The 23,430-nt window shown below is 38.3% G+C and overlaps 2 protein-coding genes across 2 annotated transcripts; one reads left to right on the forward strand and one right to left on the reverse strand.

The window, feature by feature from the left end:
* The first annotated feature begins 3,243 nt into the window (after positions 1-3,243).
* LOC131425327 (uncharacterized) lies at positions 3,244-4,496 on the forward strand. The gene is made up of 2 exons (XM_058587142.1): positions 3,244-3,829; positions 3,889-4,496. Exons 1-2 carry the CDS (start codon positions 3,650-3,652, stop codon positions 4,312-4,314), a joined length of 606 nt encoding a protein of 201 aa, XP_058443125.1. The 5' UTR covers positions 3,244-3,649; the 3' UTR covers positions 4,315-4,496.
* An 8,390-nt stretch (positions 4,497-12,886) lies between these two features.
* LOC131425336 (uncharacterized) lies at positions 12,887-18,589 on the reverse strand. Its single transcript, XM_058587154.1, has 4 exons — positions 18,355-18,589; positions 14,931-15,095; positions 14,754-14,867; positions 12,887-13,177 (listed from the first exon to the last, which is right to left on the reverse strand). Exons 1-4 carry the CDS (start codon positions 18,487-18,489, stop codon positions 13,109-13,111), a joined length of 483 nt encoding a protein of 160 aa, XP_058443137.1. The 5' UTR covers positions 18,490-18,589; the 3' UTR covers positions 12,887-13,108.
* Positions 18,590-23,430: the final 4,841 nt, after the last annotated feature.

Here is a 23,430-nt window from a genome sequence, read left to right on the forward strand (position 1 = left end):
GTGCGCATGTTCAAAACTGTTTGAGATCATTGTCAACGACATCTTGTTCGTCTGCTGCAGAAATTACATTGACACCCAGCAGCACGGATTTTTCCCTAATCGTTCCGTGTCGACGAATCTCTTACAGTTCACTTCGAACTGTATACGGAACATGGACCGTGGCCTGCAGACTGATGCGGTTTATATTGACCTTAAAGCGGCATTTGACCGGGTTGATCACGGAATTCTTCTAAAAAAATTAGAGGTACTTGGAATCTCTACACGAGGAGTTGCATGGTTTAAGTCTTACTTGACGAACCGCTTTGTTCGGATTAAAATTGGATCTTCGACTTCGGAGACCTTCACGAATCTTTCGGGAGTGCCTCAAGGTAGTATCCTTGGTCCGTTACTGTTCTCTATCTTCATTAATGATGTATCAACGCTGTTACCGCCGGAATGCCGTTTGTTCTATGCTGACGACACGAAACTTTTCAAAATTATTGAAAGTCTGTTAAATTGCCTGGAGTTGCAAAAAATGCTTGATACATTTCAAATATGGTGTACCAAGAATTTTTTGAAATTGAGTATCGAAAAATGCAGTGTTATATCTTTTCATCGAAAAAGTGCACCAATAGTATTCGATTACAAAATCGCTTCACTATGAAAATATTATTTGCAAAGCAAATCGGCAATTGGGATTCATATTTAAAATTTCCTCCGAGTTTCGCGATCCTTTGTGCATACGATCATTATACTGCTCGCTGGTACGGTCAGTGCTTGAGTCGAACGCGATTGTCTGGTGTCCATATCATTCAAATTGGATATTGAGGATTGAAGCAGTGCAACGCAAATTTGTGAGATACGCATTGAGACTTTTACCCTGGAACGACCCCATACAGCTACCGTCATATGAGGATCGTTGCCGTCTCTTAAGCATTGAACCCCTGGAATTAAGAAGGACATATGCTCAAGCTACATTCGCAGCGAAATTGCTTCTTGGTGCTGTTGATTGTCCCGCATTACTCGAACGTCTGAATATGTATGCTCCAGAAAGATCTCTTCGACAGCGTAATTTCTTGCTCCTTGAAACACAGTATACTGTATACGGACAGCATGAGCCATTTAGATCCATATGTCGACAATTCAACGAATTCGCTGAGTTTTTTGATTTTAATTTGTCGTCCAATTTGTTTTATCGTAAGCTACTTGACCTTTTTCGTGTTGTGTTTCATGATAATTTAGCCTAAGTTGAATGATATTTAGTTTAGTTTACTTTATTCATTAAGACACCTATTGTCAGATGGATTATATAGCAACAAATAAACAAATAAACAAATAAACAATAACCTCTGGTACTAGAAGTAGTGTTGCGACAGAAAGGCGTCATCCTATATCATCCACAGCTATCCATTAGCTCTATCTGCAGTGGAGTCATATGACTCATCCATGATGATGGTCTTTCTTTTTAGAAATATCCAGTTGAGTTTCCGAAACACATTACTTTTGCTTAATATACTGTCAACCAACTCGGAAGTTAGTACCAGTCTTCACGAAACGAAAATGAGACTTCATTGTTGTATCCGACACTCTTCACATTCGACTACTTCAACAAGTTCCAGCCGCCTTACGGTAGATCGTAATTACAGTCTGTTTGAGACACAAATAATCAAATTATTTGAAGGAGACCTGTTTTCACTGAAGGTCTTCGGTGTGCACTTCAAAACCTATAATTTCGATCAGATCTAATATCCTGAGAAATTTGATTCCCGTGCTGTTCAAGTGCCTTTCATATTCATCAAAGTATACAAGCACTTTGCGAAGACCTCAAATCACTGAGAGTAGAAGTAGAGAAGTTTCCAAAATATGACAGCGCATTGTTTCACAACATGTATGCTGATTAGCAACGAGGGTTGAACGATTTGGAACAAGTGGCGAATTGAAATGGTTTTACTTTAGGAAGTCATTCGAAAATAATAAACTGATAAAAATTTCGCAATGGCGGATTGAATGACTGCAAAACTTAACACCATTTAAAAACTCAATTACATAGCAGATAGTCATTACAGATCTAAGTATGGTTACGTTAAACTATTTAACAAACATCCATGAATATTGAATTGTCTGGAATTCATTTTTAATTTGTTCTAACACCACCAAGCCTTAACGAAGACTTCTATCCTAAATGATAATTCCACTCGAGGCAGTTTGTTTTGTTTACATTTCCCACTCTTTAATGTGCTGTAACCAAGGTTATGGTAACTGTTATTTAAAATCAATAATCTATCAACTTGTGTTGCCAGTTCCAATTGTTTTTCAGGCGATTTCATTTTGACATTACCAGTTACTGAGGGGTAGTTAAATTTTCGATACAGTTTCGATAGACGAGTGGCAGGTCGTGTCGTCGGTTATACCTTTCATTTGTATCTAAGTTTGTGAGAATCGGTTCAGCCGTCTCTGAGAAAAGTTAGTGCACTTATTTTCATTTTTTTTTTGCACATATCACCCTCTAATTCCGGAACCGAAAGTGGGATTTGAATAAAATTCAGGAACTTTTTTGGGTTAAAAGACCTTTCATTTGAATCTAAGCTCATGAAAACCGGTTCAGCTATCTCCCAGAAAAGTGAGTGCAACAAAATGTTACACACATACAGAAATTTCGCGTACTTGACGAACTGAATCGAATGGTATATAAGACTCGGCCCTCCGGGCCTCGGATCGACAATCGGTTTTCACAGTGATTGCATAACCTTTCTATATGAGAAAAGCAAAAATGGAATGAAGGCAAATATGCGACAAAGAAAGGGACATAAAACTACCAAATCTGTTTTGAAGTTTCTGGTGACTGGCGGAATTCCTACCATGCAAAGGTCAATCAGCAATACCGTCATAAAAGTTGTTCTCACTACTCTCAGTGTTGTCAGCAAATATCATGCAACTGAACGGTTAGATCCGTTTGTCTCTGCTCTGCAATGTTCGTATCAATCAGGTACACAGCCATCCGTGAATCTCCCCTTTTCATTGTTAAAATCTCTTCATCACACGACTACACTCATAGACGTGGCGTACGAATACAACATCGTATTTTCTGGGTTTGGTCACAGAGGGGAACTTGTTTATGCTCCATGCCCCGACGCTTCACGTTTCAACCCCACGTTATTGGCATCCAACCCTGCCGACGGGTGTCACAAATTGAACAATAATAGATCTTCCTCGGGAACAGGTTTCAATTAATGGCAACTCCTACGCAGCGGCTGAGGATGATGATGCATTTTGAACTCGATAGTTTTTTACTTATTAAATCGCTTCTATTACGAGTGGAATGAAATTTTATTTTGCAACCGTGCGTCGAAAAGGAATAAAATCCGAGGGGAAAACTCTATCCTTCCGTAGCCGAAGCGCGCCCTGCACTCTCACACACATCGAAAGTGCAAACTTGCGCCTGTTGAACGCCAATAAATTGAACGCTTATCGCGTAACATCGCAAGCTGGACAGGCTTTTTTGGGGCCTGGCTGGATTCAATCCATTGCAAACACTTCACCCGTGAAGTTGAGTGCGTCCTCAGCTCCGTTTTATTTTTAACAACATTAACAACAGCAGGAACGGCAGAAAAAAAGCAACAAGGTTTAGTGGTTTTGCGTGTTAGAATTAATTTTCGACCCGTCCTTGGCAATGTCGGATAAACTGAAGGAACCGCCGGGAAGCAGCCGCGACAGCACGATGGAAGCGAAGAATGCGGTCGAGGTCCCACTGGCAGGTGCCGAAGGAAAGCCTAAAATACCCAACATATACTCTCGATTCGACTGGGATGTTCTGAAGTCCCAGAAAGGGATACTGAAGGTGACACAAGTGGTGAGTGTGACAATTTTATTTTTCGTAAAACTTCGGTTGAACAAAGGATTCTGTTGCAGGTTCTCGGAATTATCATAATTGGATTGGAACATCCTCGTCCACGGAGTCCTTACACGGAAGCTGATTATATTCTATTTTTCGTCGCATTCTACGGTACCCTCGCTACGCTTGTGTTTTTGATAAATGCACTGCAGAAAACGCATTACGTGGAAAAGACTTTCGGATCAAAGTTCTGGTCCGGATTTGAGCTTCGCTACACCGGGATAGTAGGGATTGTGTTTCAAATTCTTGCCTGCTGGGTTCTGATTCGTGCCCTCAACTTTTGGTGGGTACCGGAATTGAACGTGGTGGGAAGTGTTTTCGCGTTCCTAGTTAGCATTGCGTATCTAGTCGACTGGTGGCGGCTCTTCAGTGAACAACAGCACGCTTCAACGAAAAGCAAATCAACGCCTACTGTGGAGCAGATTGTCGTGGAAACGAAATAGATTTATAGTAACAATTTGGAAATCAGAATCGGTTCTATAAAACTTCGAAGAATCAGTAAATTCTATTTATCAAACTTGTCAGAGTTTGGTGAGAGTACAATTTAAATGTAAAATTTTACAAATTAAGCAAAACTGTGAGTCATTAATTGTATTTATTTATTTATGTATCATAATAAACCAAAGTATTTTACTTCCAATTCAAAACATAGTAAAATAGGTGTTTATCCGTTATCCGTGTGCAAGTGTCAAAGTTGACCCCAAATGTCTCGCACGAATCTTCACAGTCACCTACAGAACACCTCACTTTTGGTTGGTTGGAACTGTGAGACTGTTAGGTTTCTTCGGATCATCACAACTCCTCGATGGTTAAGTTTTTCTTATCTCGATTACAGAGGATTTAACCTTAGGAACATACGCCTTGTAAATCTTGTATAATCATGAATATGGATACTCGGAATACTGCATTTCGAAAAAGATGTGTTTTTGCAAATATACTATATATCAATATGGATCACTCTTGTGATTCACGAGGGACATCACAGTAAAGTGCGGTGGCAAAAAAGGTTACCAATACACTACAATTTTTTCAATGCACATATGACAGTTTTCCTAATCAATGCATTGAACCAAAAAACTCTAAATATATGGAATATTTCTGCACGAAAAAATAAACTGTAGATACGGTTTAAAATTGCAATCTGATCCTAACTCGGAAGAGAACACACTGTTTTATGAAAATCCCTATAATATAAATGTGCACGCAGAACTAAACAAATTAATCTTTATGCTAATTTCAGAATTTTGCCAACATGTCCGAATTCAGTATTACAGTATTTATTATTACAATATTAACTTGTTCTTATGCTAAATGTATTGCACTTATCATACTATTTATCAGCATTAGCACAAATTTTCTATTTGTCGCATTTTGGAATGGTTCCTCTGTTGAATGAAAGTCAACTACTTTTTAGAAAATGTTAATGTGCAGCTAATTTAAATGCAATGTCATGAACGCAATGAAAAAAATATCGCAACCAAAGTAACTTGTAATACACCGTTCATTTCATTTTAATTTTGTTGATATATTCTATACATCAGAAGTGATCTGCCAAAGATCGCCCTCAAAGGTTTCGTGAAGATAAGCGTTTCAGCCACTATTCATAACATTCATGAACAAAGTTGAATACTGCTTTATATCTCTTGAAAGTGAAAAAGATAGGTCTAAAATAGCGTAATTCTACATTATTTATAAGTGATATTTTTCTTTCGTCAGAAAAAACACACTTCAATATAAAAAAGTTCACACCTCTGTCACCTGCTTATACGCCCTTTTGAAAAATTAAACGAGATTTCACTTCTGGGTGCACGCTAAGCGCAAACTGCTAAACATGACAGACCTAATGGCCTTTTTCGTCACGAGATGGTGTTACTGTGATACGATTCGTATTGGGTTCGTCAAAGTGATTCATATATTGATATATAATATATTTGGTTTTTGGAACAACTGATTCCTGATATTATTGATCACTACAGACGGCTTTTGATGGGTTCAAGAGATCTCAGAAAAGCAGAACCGAACCTATCAACACACTTAAAATTGTAACAAATCGTTCACAGATAATCCCAAAAACAAAACTGATTATTCTATTCTGATTAATTTCTATTTATCGAGGTGAAATACAAAGATTTTTTTTTCGTTCGAGTGTCGGTTTTGTTTAAGAATGATTGAACGGAGTTCCGTTCATTGGAGCTGTCTTCTAAGTTTTGTTCCATTACATCCATAGTAGTAAGATCCGGTTTTAGAATATTTTATAATGGAACGTAGTATAAAGCGCTTCTGCTGGCTTTTAACCGACTTCCTCCTTCCCATTTTGAGCATTTAAGACTTTTCCAAACTCAAACTGCACATGTTTGAATTCGTTAAGTTTTATAAAACCCTCGTTAAGAAATCGTTTGCTAAATACATGGGATATGTCAAAAGAATCACTATCACGCTATCTTATGGTGACCACAGTGATTCGATTCTTTTTTTTTTCCATAAATACGTTTATTTCTTAAGGCAGTTTACATAAGTTTTTCTTCGCCGTAGCATCACTTTTACATAATATTCTTATCCTAATTTAATTCTAACATAGTCACAACGTTTTTAATTTATTAAAACATATTCTCTTATAGCTTAAATATCATCTTAGGTAACTCGTCATTAATTATGAGATCTACTCGGATATATTATTTGAACCAAACGATTAACTTCTATAAATTATAAAATAAGCTGTTATTTTCAGACATTTTGTTGATAATTTCATAAACTGTTTCGAGTTTGTTTGTATCATTACATAATTTTTATTCTAATTTAGCTATTGGTTGAACTCATGGACGCAGCTGGGATCAGAACTAAGTCTTAAAAGGGGCCTTTATTAAATTGAAACTCCAATTTTCTTTATGAAATGATAAATAAGTTTCATGTATGAAAGGTCACGACAAGCAAGAATGTCTCGAACTGGGATATTGGATAGTCTACCTTGGGTACGCAAAGAATTTATTAGTTGAGATCTGACATCACGATACTCCACGCATGTCCAAACGACATGATCAATATCCCGATAACCTTCGCCACAAGCACAATGATTAGTCTCGGAGAGCCCAATTCGAAGGAGATGTGCATCTAACGTGTAGTGATTGGACATGAGTCTGGACATCACACGAATGAAATCCCTACTCACATCCAGTCCCCTGAACCATGCCTTTGTCGATATTTTCGGAATAATTGAGTGCATCCACCGACCCAGATCATCTCTATCCCAAGATGCTTGCCAGCTGGCAAGTGTTCTTTGGCGAGACGAACTATAGAATTCGTTGAAAGCAATCGGTCGCTCATAAATTTCACCCTCAATAGCACCACGTTTGGCTAAATTATCGGCTCTTTCATTGCCTGGAATGGAGCAATGAGCCGGGACCCAGACTATAGTGATTAGATAATTATTATTCAATATGTCGTTCAGACACTGTTTTATTTTACCCAAGAAAAACGGTTCATTTTTGCCAGCGATTGAGCGAATGGCTTCAATTGCACTCAGACTATCTGTGAAGAGGAAATAATGTGACGATTACACTCAAACTATAATGAACTGCTGCTAGCTCTGCTATATAAACAGATGCAGGTTCTTGAAGCCTAAATGAGGCCGAAACATTATTGTTGAACATACCAAACCCTGTCGCTTCTTCAATTCGCGATCCTTCCGTATAAAACATTTTCTCAGAGTCAATATGCCTGAACTTACTTGAAAATATTTTTGGGATTTCCGTCGAACGTAGATGATCCGGGATTCCACGCGCTTCGCGCTGTATGTATGTGTCGAAAAATAAAGTTGAGTCAGGGGCACTTAGGATGCTGACACGGATAGGAATATATCTTGAAGGGTTGATTTCCTGTGACATATGGTTAAAATATACTGTCATGAATTTTGTTTGAGATCGAAGCTCGACTAGTCGTTCGAAATTATTAATTACCATGGGATTCAGCACCTCACATCTTATTAGCAGGCGTGATGAAAGCTCCCAAAATCGATCTTTTAATGGAAGAACTCCCGCCAGAACTTCAAGACTCATTGTATGTGTCGAGTGCATGCAGCCTAAGGCAATTCGCAAACAACGGTACTGAATTCGCTCAAGTTTGATAAAATGAGAGTTTGCAGCGGAACGAAAACAAACGCATCCATATTCCATCACTGAAAGTATCGTTGTTTGATACAATTTTATTAGATCTTGCGGATGAGAACCCCACCAAGATCCTGTTATTGTTCGAAGAAAATTTACTCTTTGTTGGCATTTCGTTATCAGATACCTAATGTGTCCTCCCCACGTGCATTTGGAATCGAACCACACCCCGAGGTATTTAAAAGTTAAAACCTGTTGGATCATTCTTTCCATCATATGGAGCTGAAGCTGCGCGGGATCATGCTTTCTTGAAAAGACGACTAACTCTGTTTTCTCCGCAGAGAATTCGATACCAAGATGAACAGCCCAAACGGACAAGTTATCTAAGGTATCTTGCAATGGTTTATGCAGATCAATAGCTTTGGGCCCAGTAACTGAAACCACGCCATCATCTGCCAATTGTCTTAGTGTACATGGGGTTACTAGACAGCTGTCAATGTCATTCACGTAAAAATTATAGAGGAGCGGACTGAGGCATGAGCCTTGCGGGAGACCCATGTAGCTAATTCTGAATGTTGCCAAATCGCCATGTGAAAAATACATGCACTTCTCTGACAAAAGGTTGTGCAAATAATTATTTATAACCGCTGGAAGTCCATGTTGGTGGAGCTTGTCTGAAAGAACATCAATGGAAACTGAATCAAATGCTCCTTTAATGTCTAAAAATACAGATGCCATTTGTTGCTTTTGAGCGAAGGCAATTTGGATGTCAGACGAAAGTAATGCAAGGCAATCATTCGTCCCTTTATTTCTACGGAAGCCAAACTGAGTATCTGACAACAAACCGTTCGTCTCGACCCAAGTGTCGAGACGTCGTAGAATAATTTTTTCGAACAATTTTCTGATGCAGGACAACATCGCAATGGGTCTATATGAGTTGTGATTGGAAGCTGGTTTCCCCGGTTTTTGAATGGCGATAACTTTCACTTGTCTCCAGTCAGGTGGAACAATATTTTGCTCAAGAAACTTGTTGAACAATTCCAACAAACGTCTTTTTGCGAGGTCGGGCAGATTCTTCACCAAGTTGAATTTAATTCTGTCCAACCCAGGGGCGTTATTGTTACAAGACAAGAGTGCTATAGAAAATTCCATCATTGAAAATGGGTTATTAATAAAACCATTATTTGGAGGAGATTCCCGTATAATGCTTTGCGTAGGAACAGAATCTGGGCAAACTTTCCTAGCAAAGTCAAATATCCATCGGTTCGAGTATTCATCACTCTCATTGCCCACGTTACGATTCCTCATTCGTCTGGCCGTATTCCAAAGAGTGCTCATTGAGGTTTCTCTTGACAAATCTTCGACAAAATGTCTCCAATAGCTACATTTTTTGGCTCGAAGTATGCTCTTGTACTTGGTTTCTAAAACCATAAGTTTTTCAAAATTCTGAGGAGTTCCTCCTCCCCGTTTTAGAAACGTCTTGCAAGCATTTTGTTTTGCGAGTTTAGCCTCTGAGCACTCTTTGTCCCACCAGGGGTTGGGAGGCCTTCTGTTAGTCGTTGGCCCAGGAAAGCGTTTAGTTTGGGATTGTTCTGCTGCCTCCAGAATCGAACAAATGAGGAAGTCATATTCTTCAAGTGGAGGGAGCTCTTCCATTGAATTCAAAATACTAGAGATTCTACTTTGGTATTTAATCCAGTCGATATTTTTTGTCAAATCATATGGAATACTAGCTGAATTAGCAATACATTTGTTACATGATCGCTACCGTGTAAATCAGGCAATATTTTCCAGGTGCAATCTAGTCGAATTGATGTTGAGCAAAGAGATAGATCTAATGCACTTGGGCGTGCAGGAGGTCTTGGGATCCGTGTCATGCTACCCATATTTAATACCGTCATGCTAAAATTGTCACAAATGTTTTGTATTAAAGATGATCTGCTATCATTGTAAACGGAACCTCACATCATTCCGTGCGAATTTAAATCCCCCAGGATCAATCGTGGAGCAGGAAGGGCTTCAACCATTTCATTAAGCTGTCGCTGTCCAACTTGTGCTTTTGGAGGAATATAAACCGAAGCTATGCAAATATCTTTGCCTTTAATGTTTATTTGGCAAGCAACAACTTCTATACTAGAAGTTGAAGGGATGTTTAATCTATAAAAGGAATAGCATTTCTTAATTCCCAAAAGCACTCCACCATACGGAGAGTCTCTATCGAGACGTATAATGTTAAAATCATTAAAATTTAAAGCTATGTTTGAAGTAAGCCATGTTTCGCATAAAGCAAATACATCACATTTTTGACTATGCAATAAAATTTTAAATGAATCAAGTTTTGGCATGATGCTTCGACAATTCCACTGCAGGACAGTGATTGTATCATTTGCGGCGGGTGATAAATTATCCATCAAAAGATACAAAACCTGAGACAATTGGCCATTGAGCTGATAACTGCTTCAAAAAATTTCTAGCTATTGGAAGGAATGCCATTATGAGGGTCTTTAAGGGTTCAGATATATTGAATGCTGAGAAAATCCATTCAACAATTTCCGAAAACTTCAGTAATCCTGTTGGTGGCTGTGAAATGGAGCCTACAGGATTATTACCTTTTTCTGTGCTAGATCCTGGATTGGTTTGTGAATTTGACAAACCAGGAGGCACAGTCTTTGGTTTTGACTTTTTTTGTTTAACACGGGGATCTTTTTTTGAAGATGAAACTTTAGGTGTCTTTTTTGGTAATTTGGAAGAAGATTTCTTTCTCTTAACTGACCCTTGGGTAGTGATAAACGAATTACCTTCACTATTTTCGTCAGAGTCAGAGTCCTCTGTTTCCTCTAGATTTGAAAACCCGTTTTCGGTTTCCAAAGGGGGGACATCAATGACCGTTTTAAGCATTTCTGCATAAGTGCGCTTTGACCGTGCTTTTAAAGAAAGCTTAATTTTGTCTTTGTGCACTTTAAATGCAGTGCATACTGAAATATCCTCATGAGGGCTTTCCCCACAATAAATACATTTTTCAATTTCCTTGTTGCAATCATTATCTTTATGAGGTCCTTCACACTTAATACATTTTGGTTTATTGCTACAGTAAGTAGCTGTGTGTCCGAATTTTTTGCAGTTCGTACAATTCATTACATTTGGAACAAAAAGCCGAACAGGGAGGCGAATTTTATCGACATAGACATGGGACGGCAACGCAGATCCGGCAAATGTCACTCGAAACGAGTCTGATGGGCGATAAACTTTTTTTCCCTCTTCATAAACTACTGAGTACAGTTGTTTGCACTCCAGTATTTTCACACCCTCAAGCATAGAGTTCTTGAAACGACCAACACCATGCTTGAGTAAATCATCTACCGAAAGACTCGCTTCGGTAACAACACCGTCAATTTCGACATCTTTGGAGGGTATGTAAACTTTATACTCTTTATTGAAATGTTCCGAAGAGACAATATCATTCGCGTGTTTCAAATTATTTACCACAACACGAATTTTATCGTTATTTACTTTTATGATCTCTTTGATTGAAGAGTATCGTGATGTCAAACCTTTAGAAATTTGGTAAATGTTTAATGGCTTTGATATACGTCTAAAAAAGACTATCCAAGGCCCAGAAGAGCTCTCCTGATATTTTTTCGTTCGTGGGGGTATCGGATTCATGCTAGGATTTACGTCCATGGATTCATCCATCACATTAAAATTTTTTTAATCAAACTTTAAAATAAAAAATGAAACCAACACTACACAGTACTCAATCAAAAGGAAAAGAAAAAACTTCTACCTTGAAATTGTTGTCTATCTCCGTTGCACTGCCGTGTAGATCCTCGTTGCTCTAGATGTTCTTGTTGGATGCTGATTGTTGGATGTGATGCTACTGCTACCTGACATCCAGCACCACTCGATTTCCGATTTACTTTTGTCTTCGCCAGCTGCAACCAGCGCAGGTCACCGGTGTATACCTGCGTGTTGTATGGCAGTGGAAAGACCGAGTTGTCTTGTCTCCTTCTTCCTAGTGCTCCGCACCGATATGCTTCTGCACCGAAGTGCCTTCGCACCGGTGTGCTTTTGCACTCTCCTGCTTCTGTGTGCCTTTGCACTCTTCTTCTTCAATGTGCCTTTGCACTCTCCTGCTCAGCACTTGTGGCTGTATATTGTGGCCTGGGTAGAGCTTGGGAAACGCCCTTTGTTGTTTCCTTCACCAGCTTGGCCCAGCACTAGGGCTCTCTTATGCAGCACGATTTTACGTTTTAACGGCTGCTGCCAACAGGTCTCTACCTGTAGTTCAACCGTTGTCGTATTTAACGCGTGTAAACTAACCAGCGTTATTAAACTGTACGCTTCTATACACAACCTTCTCGGTTGAACGGCTATTACTGAATGGATTCGATTCTTTAATAGCTAATTGATATTTAATATACTCAAGCGAACACGGTGTGCACCGACACATCACATACAGTGCAAAAGTGACTTTCCGGTGAGCGAACGCATATACTTTACAATCAAGTCATTATCTCGTTGGCCAAGCTACCCGTTTTGTTCACAGGCAAGCACTGACTGAGCAGAAAACCTATTTTCAACCATCTACTGGCATTATAATGACTTTCTCATATAACTATTTGGTTTGTACTAATCTATGAGGTGAGAGGAATGCCGACAAATTGAGCTCACCCCATGTGCAAATCCAGTGATAATGAAAGTAACAATTACAGTATGTCATCTTTTGTTATGGGGTAACGGTACCTCGAGTAATCCGTAAAGTAATATGATTTCTCCACACGATGACAACCTTTAGTACAATCCCCATTGGTGATGACTTAAATTAAATAATAAATATGGTCATCAGGATCCACATTTATAATTACCACAGAAATAAAATACTGGTTTGTAGTGTTCATAAGCTATTATTCCGGTGAATATTTATAAAACTTTTGGAAATTCTTCACACATCTCGTCACAAAACAAAAAAGATACTAGTCGCACTTAATTTATATACGAAAAAATATTCGACAACACTTATTACAGTCCTTAACACATACTGTTTTCTTCGGTATTGGAGCGCACTCAATTGATGCTTAGGAAAATGATCCACGAAAAAATAAAACATTATACTTATTGTTTCCTCGCATCCAGTGTCCTATCTGTAGTCCACGTACAGGAAATACGTGCCAGCCACGTACGCCAGAAAGTTGAATATTCCAAAAGACTGAAAATGATAAATGGAATTTAGTAAGAGCGATTCAATAGGAAAAAAAACCTTCCAAAATAGAGATTTTTTTTTCAATTGATGCAATAATTTGACCGATGGTAAGCATAATATTAATGATTCCCTACTTAGTTAAAACATGCGAAATTTGGTGTTCGAAAGTATTCCGAATTAGATACCCTCACCGTTTCCAAGCTGGAATGAATTGACTGGGAAACAACCAAGGATTCTTTCCTTAAGGAATGAAATGAAGATTTTCTGTTTGATCCCGTTCGAAACGGTGTGCAAAATACTTCTTTGCAGCATCGTTGATCTGCTCACACGAGCTGTTTTTTTTTTATTGAAGGGTCATCTTTTGACTTTCAGCATAGCAAAATAATTCGAGGGAACCAAATCGAGCGAATGGAAATGGATGGGTTAGCGATTGTAGCCTTAAATCGTAGGTTTTAGCTGCGGTTGCGGTTGTCTTGTGAAAAAAAAACCTTTTTCGCAACGATATCGGTTTAAATTTTGCTCCAAAAATGCCCAATAATAGAGAGTGTATGCGATAAAAAAGCGCACTCAAACTTACTCACAAAAATTGAATTTTCTTGTAATTTTCAGGTAGTGAAAAACTACTAATGAGATATGATTTGAAAAATTTGTTTCACATGATTTCAGCTCCCATCCCTAAAGTCCGCACTTTCCTTTTCACTTCACCGATTACATTTCGTACAAACAATACTCTTTGTGTTTTTTGTTGTTTTTTACCCTGGAACCTGGGTAAATTTTAATAGTTATGGGAATTTTGCGAAATTATGTCTTCTTAATTACCCAGAATTGAAATGAATTTTGTGGGTTAATATCTTTTGGCACAAAATTGACTCCGTTGGCGCGGCACCATTCCAATCTGTTCCGAGCGCATTGGCAGAATGCTAAAACAAGCCAAAACAGAGTTAATCCTTTGAGTTTCCTTATGAGTGCCATACATGGAGACACTTCTTAAGAGTACTCTTCCGTACAAATCGCACAGTTGATGATTCCGGAGTTAATAAAAAGAGCACATCACATCCGATAATCACTTGGGAAAATTCTCCGGAAAAAAAACATAAAGCATAGAAAGAGATATTTGTACTCTTTATATCATTTCTAATTACACGTTGCACAACAAGTCACAAAAGTTGAAGAAATTGTGTGACTGTATACATATTGTTTGAACTGCTAACGCAGTCGAAGACGAAACGTAAAAACAAATCAGAAGGGCTATGTGCACTTAGCATAAATTTACTTGTGATTTTTAACCTCTCAAATTATGACTTTCTCAAGCCGCTTCAGTAGCAGCGCCGTTCGATATCTATTTTGGACACAATTCGTGTGGTATCCAATTTCAAACCTTTTGAACGATTACCAATGCTCTTAGGACCAGATACAAAATTTCCGACCTTCCAAAGCGCATTCCGCTGGCCGAAGAGATTCTTATCATCGAAAGAAAGATGAGGATTCGGAATGGTCCATTTAAACTTAACATTAGAGTAAATTTAATTCCATCAGAATCGATAATGGGATTCTTGATGCCGCAAATGAAAACGAAACTTACCCCGGCTGCCAGATTTCTACTCCGATCCGGATGATCCAGATTCGCCCACAGTGCCAACTGCACGATGAATGCAATGAAGTACAGCAACGCCAGGAAAGCTGTGATGAAAAATTCCTGCCGGAAATAAACACTATTAGTCATACACGTTACTCATGTCAGTCTCGCCATCAAGCTTACCGTTGCACCCCACTTGAAGGATGGGTCGATCACTTCCCGGATCCCAAAGAGATGCGCTAGGCTCCACAGTGCCGTCAGTATGAAGGAGAAGATTGCCACAAACATAAACCAACCGGTGCCAGCGATGACCGGAGAGGCACAGGCCATGCAAACGATACCGAAGATCTGGAAAGTACGGAAAAACGTCAGAACGAAGGTGTGTCCTACACACTAAGATTTAATTCCTTTGTTCGGTTTTTTTTACGTAAAACTTCCGGTAACCAATAGAAATAACCGATATTTCGGTACATGAACTTCATTTTACAGAAATTAGGCAAATTTTTACTGGACGATCGGTCTTACGCATGTTTCTTTAGAGAATGCTGTTAATAGATATACAATTCATACTGTAAATCTGAATATTCGCCGAGTACGGTAAAAATCCTACTGTCCATATATGGTAAAATTATCATCCAGTAACCGAACTTCTGTAAATACTGATTGTCGTGAAAACTAACTATCAAAGTTATTAAAATTTCCAGCAAGTGTCTTTTAATTGACCAACCGAAAAAAAATCTTGAAGGGTTCGTCCAATGAATTGAGGTACAGGTAAACAAAGTTTTAAGACATTAAAACTACTTAAAGCTTTTTGTTTACCCATAGGCAGAAAATAAACTCATATCACTTGTCCACTTGCTGCCCACACATATCGTTCGAGGACGATCTCTGGTGGACTCGACGGAGAGCGCTCATAATTACGGGACACTTTTTGTTTTTTCGTGGATATACAGTACAATGAAACTATAGCCACGACTGATTCGAATATTCTTCATTCGTTTTTGAGAAAAAAAAATCCGAATTTGAAAAACCTAATGGTAAGATGAAAATTTGTGTTGTTTTATGAAATCCGAAAATCTATTCAAATCCAGAATTTCACCGAAAAGAAAACAAACACAAAAAGGCGGATGGGTAATGTCACAGATATAACTGGAGGGGGAGCGGGTCATTTCGCCGAAAGTCGTTTCGCCGAATGCAATTTTGCCGAATGGGTCATTTCGCCGAAAGGCTTATTTCGTTTACTTTACATAATGAACTCGTCGTCGCCACCGAAGTGGTGAAGCCGCATTCGATTTTTTTTCATTTGCACTCAGTTATCGGAAATACCACAAACAATTACCCGGTAGATACTTAAATAAAACAACAATAAAAAAACATAAATTTTGAAAACGCGCCCCATAGTAAAGTACGAGACTTACGACAAAAATTTACCGAACCATTCGTTAGATTAGTGAACAAATTTAAAGTCTGTCATCATATGTCTTAAGCAAATGTCAACATTTCAATCTGAAGGTAGTAATGTTTGGCAAATAAGTCTGTAACTAGCTGTAATCAATCGATCGCTTGCTAAGAATACTTTTCCGACGCAGTGAAAGAAGGCTTTAATGTTACCAATTCACAAAAACGGAAACGTTCATAATGTCATTACAGAAAAATTTCAATCCTGAGCTGCCTTCTCAAAGTTTTTGAAAGTATGCTACTAGGGATTCTTTATCCGGCAGTTAAAAACGTAATCTCATCGGCCCAACACGGTTTAAAAAAAAAAAATGAACGGTCGTCGACAACGAATCTCTTGTTAGTAAAACGGAAATACGACAACAGATCGATGCGATATATGTTGACTTTTCGAAAGCTTTTGACTGCGTACCACATTCACTTGCTGTTGAGAAATTGAAACGAAATGGTTTCCAAAACTGGCTAACCTCTTGGATTTTTTCACATCTTACAAATCGTAGTGCATCTGTTAGACAGGATTCTTCGTGTTCGAGCAGTTTCATTATCACATCTGGAGTACCCCAAGGAAGTCATCTTGGGCCACTACTATTTGTGCTCTTTATCAACGACCTATGTGATAGATTAACGTCTTTTAAAACCATGTACGCTAATGATCTAAAAATTTATCGCATCATCACTACGCTAGTGGACTGCTGTGCTCTGCAAATGGACACGGAAAGGATATTGACATGGTGTGACACAAACGGTATGACGGTGAATATAGATAAATCAAATGTTATAACGTTTGCCGGCATACGCTCGCCTATTGTGTTTGAGTACTCTATGAAAACCATCCCAGTTGTACGAGTATCATCTGTTAAGGATCTAGGTAGTATTCTCGATTGCAAGCTCCGTTTTACGGAACACTACTCAACGGTTACTGCTAAGGCATTTGCAGTACTGGGACTAATCAAACGTGTAACTCGAGACTTCACAGACGTTTATAGTCTGAAGACACATTTCCCTGGTTCGGAGCATCCTTGATAATTTGTGGTCCCCGTATCACTCCATTCATATCGATCGTATCGAATTTGTTCAAAAGAGCTTTATGAGGTTCGCTCTTAGACGACTTCCTTGACGTAATCGTTTCCAACTACCTTCTTATGAACATAAAGCACGTTGTCACGAAATGACATACTATTGAAATAATTCTGAAATTGACTTATTTCATATGCATTTTGTAACTTTTTATGAATGTGTGGTAAAGATAAATATATCATTATTTTGTTAGCTCCGGATTTCTTTTTTGATTTTACTCAAACGCATTGCATTCATTCGTAACATCATAAACCGGATAACGTGATAAGATAAAGCACAGATAAAAAAAAAACAAGCACAGGTGCTGTACAATCAAAGTACAGGTGTTTTAGTTGGAAAATTGTGACGCAATGTTTGAACTAATCGGAATTCCAGTCACTATCTTCTGATTACTCATTCTTCAAACTGTCATGGTTATTCCCGTTTGATGACTTGTTCTTACTTTGTTATCAGTTGGGACGAAGATATTAATAAGTCATAGGTCTAATCTTGCAATCATACTCAAAATCACCAAAACTAATTCAAACCTAGATTCATTTTAACTCAATTGGGTTCGAGAACCAACACATTGTCAATCTACTTGCGTCAAGTCAAGTAGGCACTTTCTGCCATATTTTTTTCGTACTTTAGATCAATGATATCCGTGAAATCTTAGATCTCACCCAACCTTGAACAATCTTACAATTTACACTTTGTCACGCTAAATGACTTCCTATTTCGGCAATCAGAAACCCCTTCCGTTCTGAGAACTGTCCCAACTGATTCAACAAGTTTCGTAATCTTATCACTTATCACTCAAAATGACCCAAAATTTTCTTTTGCCGAAAAAATAAATCACAACTGAACACTATCAAAGATCTCCACTTGGTATTGATTTATGGCTTCGCCCCTTTTCTGTATCATCAACAAACGCCTTCCCGTTGCCTCCGACCGTAGATCGCTAATCTTATCAATGGCAGGCGAATCGACCGACAGTGTGGAAACTAATTTTACGAACCATAGAATCTAGACTGCCCAACTGTCCAAAGAAAAAACGGATCCTCCGGCTATAATTAAGCCAACAAAATTTACTTACAATCTGAACCAACTTCAGCACTCCGGACATCGTGAAAAAGTATCCCACGTTGAACCGCAGTCGGGCGGATTCGGACGCGACCGGATTCGGGGCGGGTGTCGGCGTCGGCACCGTCACGACCGTTCCTTGCATCATGGTTGGTGGGCACGAAGATGGTTACTTCCGGCAGCTACTGACAATGGACTTAACTCGGCTGGTCTTGACTTACAGAAATCGTCGAAACCATCCGGTTGAAATGCGCGCATCGAACTGACATCCGTGGTGCGATATCCAAATCACGCTTTTCACGTAATCATCGACGACGGTGGAGGGACGGTGCCAGTGTTGGTGAAGACAGTTGGTAATCGCTTTCGGGCGGCTCGGAATCGATAAGATATCCCTGCCGGCAGTGTGGCAGCTTCGTAAAAGCGAATGAAAGCGATTGCGGGTGGTCTAGTCTGCATTCGGGAGCTTCACCGAAAAAATTATCTACGATTCAGTGATTTGAGTGATGTCGAATATTCCCCGAAATATAGGAAAATCCCAGTAAAATTTGTATTTTGTTATTTTACTAACAATTTACTATTCAAAACCGGGGATCTTTCCTTTACGCATTTCGTCTTTGATTGTTCTGTGCATAGCAGTTCAAATTGAAATACAAGTGCCACTTAGCAATGCTAGGACAACTTAGCGTTAACTATAATTGAACCAATCCTATTTCTGCTTTTGAAAAAAACCTAAATACCTAAGAGAAGTGGGTTTTAAGATTTACGTGAGGGTAAAAACTCCACTGCCGATAAAGCACGCAACGGCAGGTCTTACGAAGCAGAACAGAGCTAAAATCATACAAAATGGAGGATGAACCCGGAGTAAAATAAATGACAACAATAATAATACATAAAATAGTAGTGTAGTGGTTGAAGCTATACACGGTACGAAGGTACTATGGAAGCTTTTTTTATTCCGATTATAGCGGTAGGTCATTCGCATCTTCAGGCTAGAAAAACTTTCTGACCCTACGTGCGGGATTGGGAATCGAACCCAGCCGGGTTACGTGAAAGGCATCGACTTACCCATCACGCTATTCCCGTCCCCAATATGGAAAAATGTTCCATTTGACGAAGCGTTTCATTCAATATTATTGTAAGATGGGAAGCGTTACCTTTAAGTTTAAGAAGCAAGAAAGCGTTGCATAGGAAAATTTTCTTAAATTGAGGGTTACAAATCATACCGAGTTATTTTGTCGAAATTATGAATGTTAAAAACCGTTATAAGGGTTAGATTCTTGCGGTAAATGAGTTACGATGCGGTACTTTTAAGAAAGATTTAGGGGTTACGAAGCGTTACGAAGTTACAGACGTTACGAAGCGTTACGTTTTAGTTTGTTATAGGCGTGGCGATGCGTCACTTTTTTGTAAGCTGAAGGCTTTTAGAATCATTAAATGCGTTACTTATTAGTAATAGTCATATGTGTTACGAAGCGTTACGAAAAGTTACTCTTTTGTAAGTTATACACGTTACAAAGCACTACATCTGTTACTTTTTCGTATGTTATAGGCGTTACGAAGTGTTACATGCGTTACTTTTTTATGAATCATAGGCGTTACGAAGTGTTACTTTTTTGTAAATTATAGCCGTTACGAAGTGTGACATGCGTTACTTATTTGTGAGTTATAGGCGTTACGAAGTGTTATATACGTTACTCTTTTGGAAGTTACAGGCATTACGAAGCGTTACATGTTTCTTTTTTATGAACCATAGGTGTTACGAAGCATTACATGCGTTACTTTTTTGTAAATTATAGGTGTTACGAAACGCTACATACGTTAATTTGTTGTACGTTTAAGATGTTACGAAGCGTTACAGACGTTACTGTTTTATAAGTTATAAGCGTTACATGCGTTACTTTTTTGTGAATTATAGGCGTAATAAAGCGTTACGTTTTTGTTACGACGCGTTGAATGCGTTACTTTTTTGTACGTTTACGACGTTACAAAGCGTTACGGACGTTACTGTTTTGTAAGTTATAGGTGTTTCGATACGTCACATGCGTTACTTTTTTGTAAATTATAGGCGTTACGAAGCATTACATGCGTTCCTTTTTGTATGGTATAGGCGTTACGAGGCGTCACATGCGTTACTTTTTTTGTGAATCATAGACGTAACAAAGCGTTACATGCGTTACTTGCGATACTTTTTTGTTAATTGTAGACGTTAAAAAGTGATGCATGCGTTACTTTTCTGTAGGTTTTAAACGTTATGTAGCGTTACATACGTTACTTTTTAGTAAGTCATACGCGTTACGAAGCGTTACATTTTGGTGAGTTAAAGGAGTTACGACGTGTTACATGTGTTACTTTTGTGTAAGTTAAAGGCATTACGAAGCGTTACATGCGTTACCTCTTTGTAAGTTACAGGCGTTGCGAAGCGTTACTTGCGTTACTTTTTTGTAAGATATAGGCGTTACGAAGCATTACTTTTTAGAAGGCTATAGGCGTTACTTTTTTGTAAGTTACAAGCGTTACATGCGCTACTTTCTTGTAAGTTACAGGCGTTACGAGGCAGTACATGCATTACTTTTTTAAAAGTTACAGGCGTTAAGAAACAATAAATGCGTCACTTTTTAGTAAGTTATAGACGTTACGAAGCGTTACATTTTTATAAGTTATAGACGTTACGAAGCGTTACATGCGTTACTTTTTGTAGGATATAGACGATACAAAGCGTTACTTTTTTGTAAATTATAGGCGTTACGAAGCGCTACATGCGTTACTTTTTTGTAAATTATAGGTGTTACGAAGCGTTACTTTTTTGTAAGTTATAGACGTTACGAAGCGTAACATGCTTTACTTTTCTGTAAGTTAAAGGCGTTACATGCGTTACCTTTGCGTTACGAAGCATTGCTTTTTTGTGAATCATAGACGTTACGAAACGTTACAAGCGTTCCTTTTTTGTAAGTTATAGGCATTACGGAGCGTTACATGCGTTACTTTCTAGTAAATTACAGGCGTTACGAAACGTTACTTGCGCTACTTTTTTGTGGGTCGTAGACGTTATGAAGCTTTACAAGCGTTACTCGTTTGTAAGTTACAAGCGTAACGATGCGTTAATATTTAGTCAGTTTTAAGAGTTACGAAGCGTTACTTTATGTAAGTTACAGACGTTACGAAACGTGATATGTGTTAGTTTTTGTGAGTTTGTAGGCGTTACATGCGTGAAGTTACGCTTTTGTGAATTATAAACGTTACTAAGTGTTACACGCGTTACTTTTTTGTGAGTTATAGGTGTTACAAATCGTTACACGCGTAATTTGTTTTGTAAATTTGAGGTGTAAAAATGTTAAAAGGTAAAAGTGTTACGAGGCGTTACATCCGTTACTCTTTCGTAAGTTGAGTGTGTTACGAAGCGTTATATGTGTTACTTTTGGTAATTTATAGGTATTGAAAAGCGTTACAAGAGTTTGGCATCCCAATTTTAACACATTGAACAGTCACTTATTTGCCAAATCTACTGGAAATATCAAAATTATGAAATGATGAAAAACAACGATATTGAATACACTGATAAAAATTAGCATGATGACATAACTTATCGAAACGAAAACTTGTATCCAATTTTGAAGGAAAATGACCATTATTATGCTTCAAGTGAATGAATTGTTCTATTCTATCCATGAAGGAACCATTAGTTCTTATCTTGATATGGGAGTATTCAGTAAATTGAAATGTTATTTCACGTGATTCAACGGTTTCAATATTTTAAATGTTACCGACAGATAGTGGAAAAGTTTAATGTGTCTGTTAAAAGCGCCGGTGAAAGGCACACCGATAATTAGGAACATAAGTAATCTTCCGGAACATTTTTTTTTATCTGAGGGCCATTCCTGAAAGGAAATACTGGGTACGGGCCGGTTGGTCTTGAAATTGGTTTTCAATTGGTTTCAACTTTTGGTCTTGGGCTTGGATGCGGCTTAGAACCTTGAAGTGGTACTTCAACTCAGTCAAAGATTTATGCTTAATCTTGGTTTCTGATTTGGTGTTGGACGTGGATTTAGACTTGGACTTATTTTTGGACTTACACTTTAGCTTGGTTTTGGTCATAGGCTTCGTGTTGAACTTGTTCTTTGATTCAGTCTTGGAATTGGTCTTTAAATTAGTCTTGGACTTGGTAATAGAGCTGGAATTGGGCGAGGTTTTGGTTTTTATCTTTGTCTTAGACTTGAAGTTGGACTGGGTTTTGGTCGTGGTCTTGAAGTTTAACATAGACTTGGTTTTGAATTTGAACTTCAACATGGTTTTGTGATCAAATTTAGTTCAGGCTCGAAGTCCAACTCAGAAACCAAATACACAAACTTTGGATGAAGCATGATCTTGAACTAAGATATATGCATAATTTAGGACGTGGATCTCGTTTCGGGCACGCACTTTGACTTGAACTTCAACTTTAAATTGTGCAAGAATTCCAACCTAAATATAGTCTAAGAACTTGTACTTGGATATAGAACTAGCGTGAGATGTCTACTGTAGCTGAACTTAAGGTCTGACTCAAGACCAGTGCGTGAATTTAACACGAGTTTGAACATAAAGATTTGAAACAGTATTTTAATTTGAACTTTACACGGAATTGTACTAAAAAATAGGATTGCAAATTAATTCTGGGAAGAAGTTTTGAATTGGGCTTAGATTTCATCTTGGTGCTGGACTCTTTGTGTGTAATTGTAGTCGGATCAGGGCTATCTAGTTTTCAGGAGTTCAGAATATAAACAGCTTCGTCCCCGATTTGACAGATTATGTGGGATGACAATGACAGAAAACATTTCTTTCAAATAGACAGCTGCTGTCATTTTTCTTACATCATTCGTACATCCATTTTTTTATACTTTGTATTGATATATAGTCTGCTCGTATGGATTGACAATGATGACAATATTACCTTAAAAACAGCTTCGGACCACGATGTAAAATACCCTGGTGATCACGTTTTTCTATGTGTTAGTGCGGTCAAATACAAATTTTAATACGGAATACTTCGACAAATTTTCAAGGACACATTTTTCATCGTGCGGTACACTGTCATGATACACTGTCAGAGTGACAA

This window comes from Malaya genurostris, chromosome 1, assembly GCF_030247185.1.
Source record: "Malaya genurostris strain Urasoe2022 chromosome 1, Malgen_1.1, whole genome shotgun sequence".
NCBI lineage: Eukaryota > Metazoa > Arthropoda > Insecta > Diptera > Culicidae > Malaya > Malaya genurostris.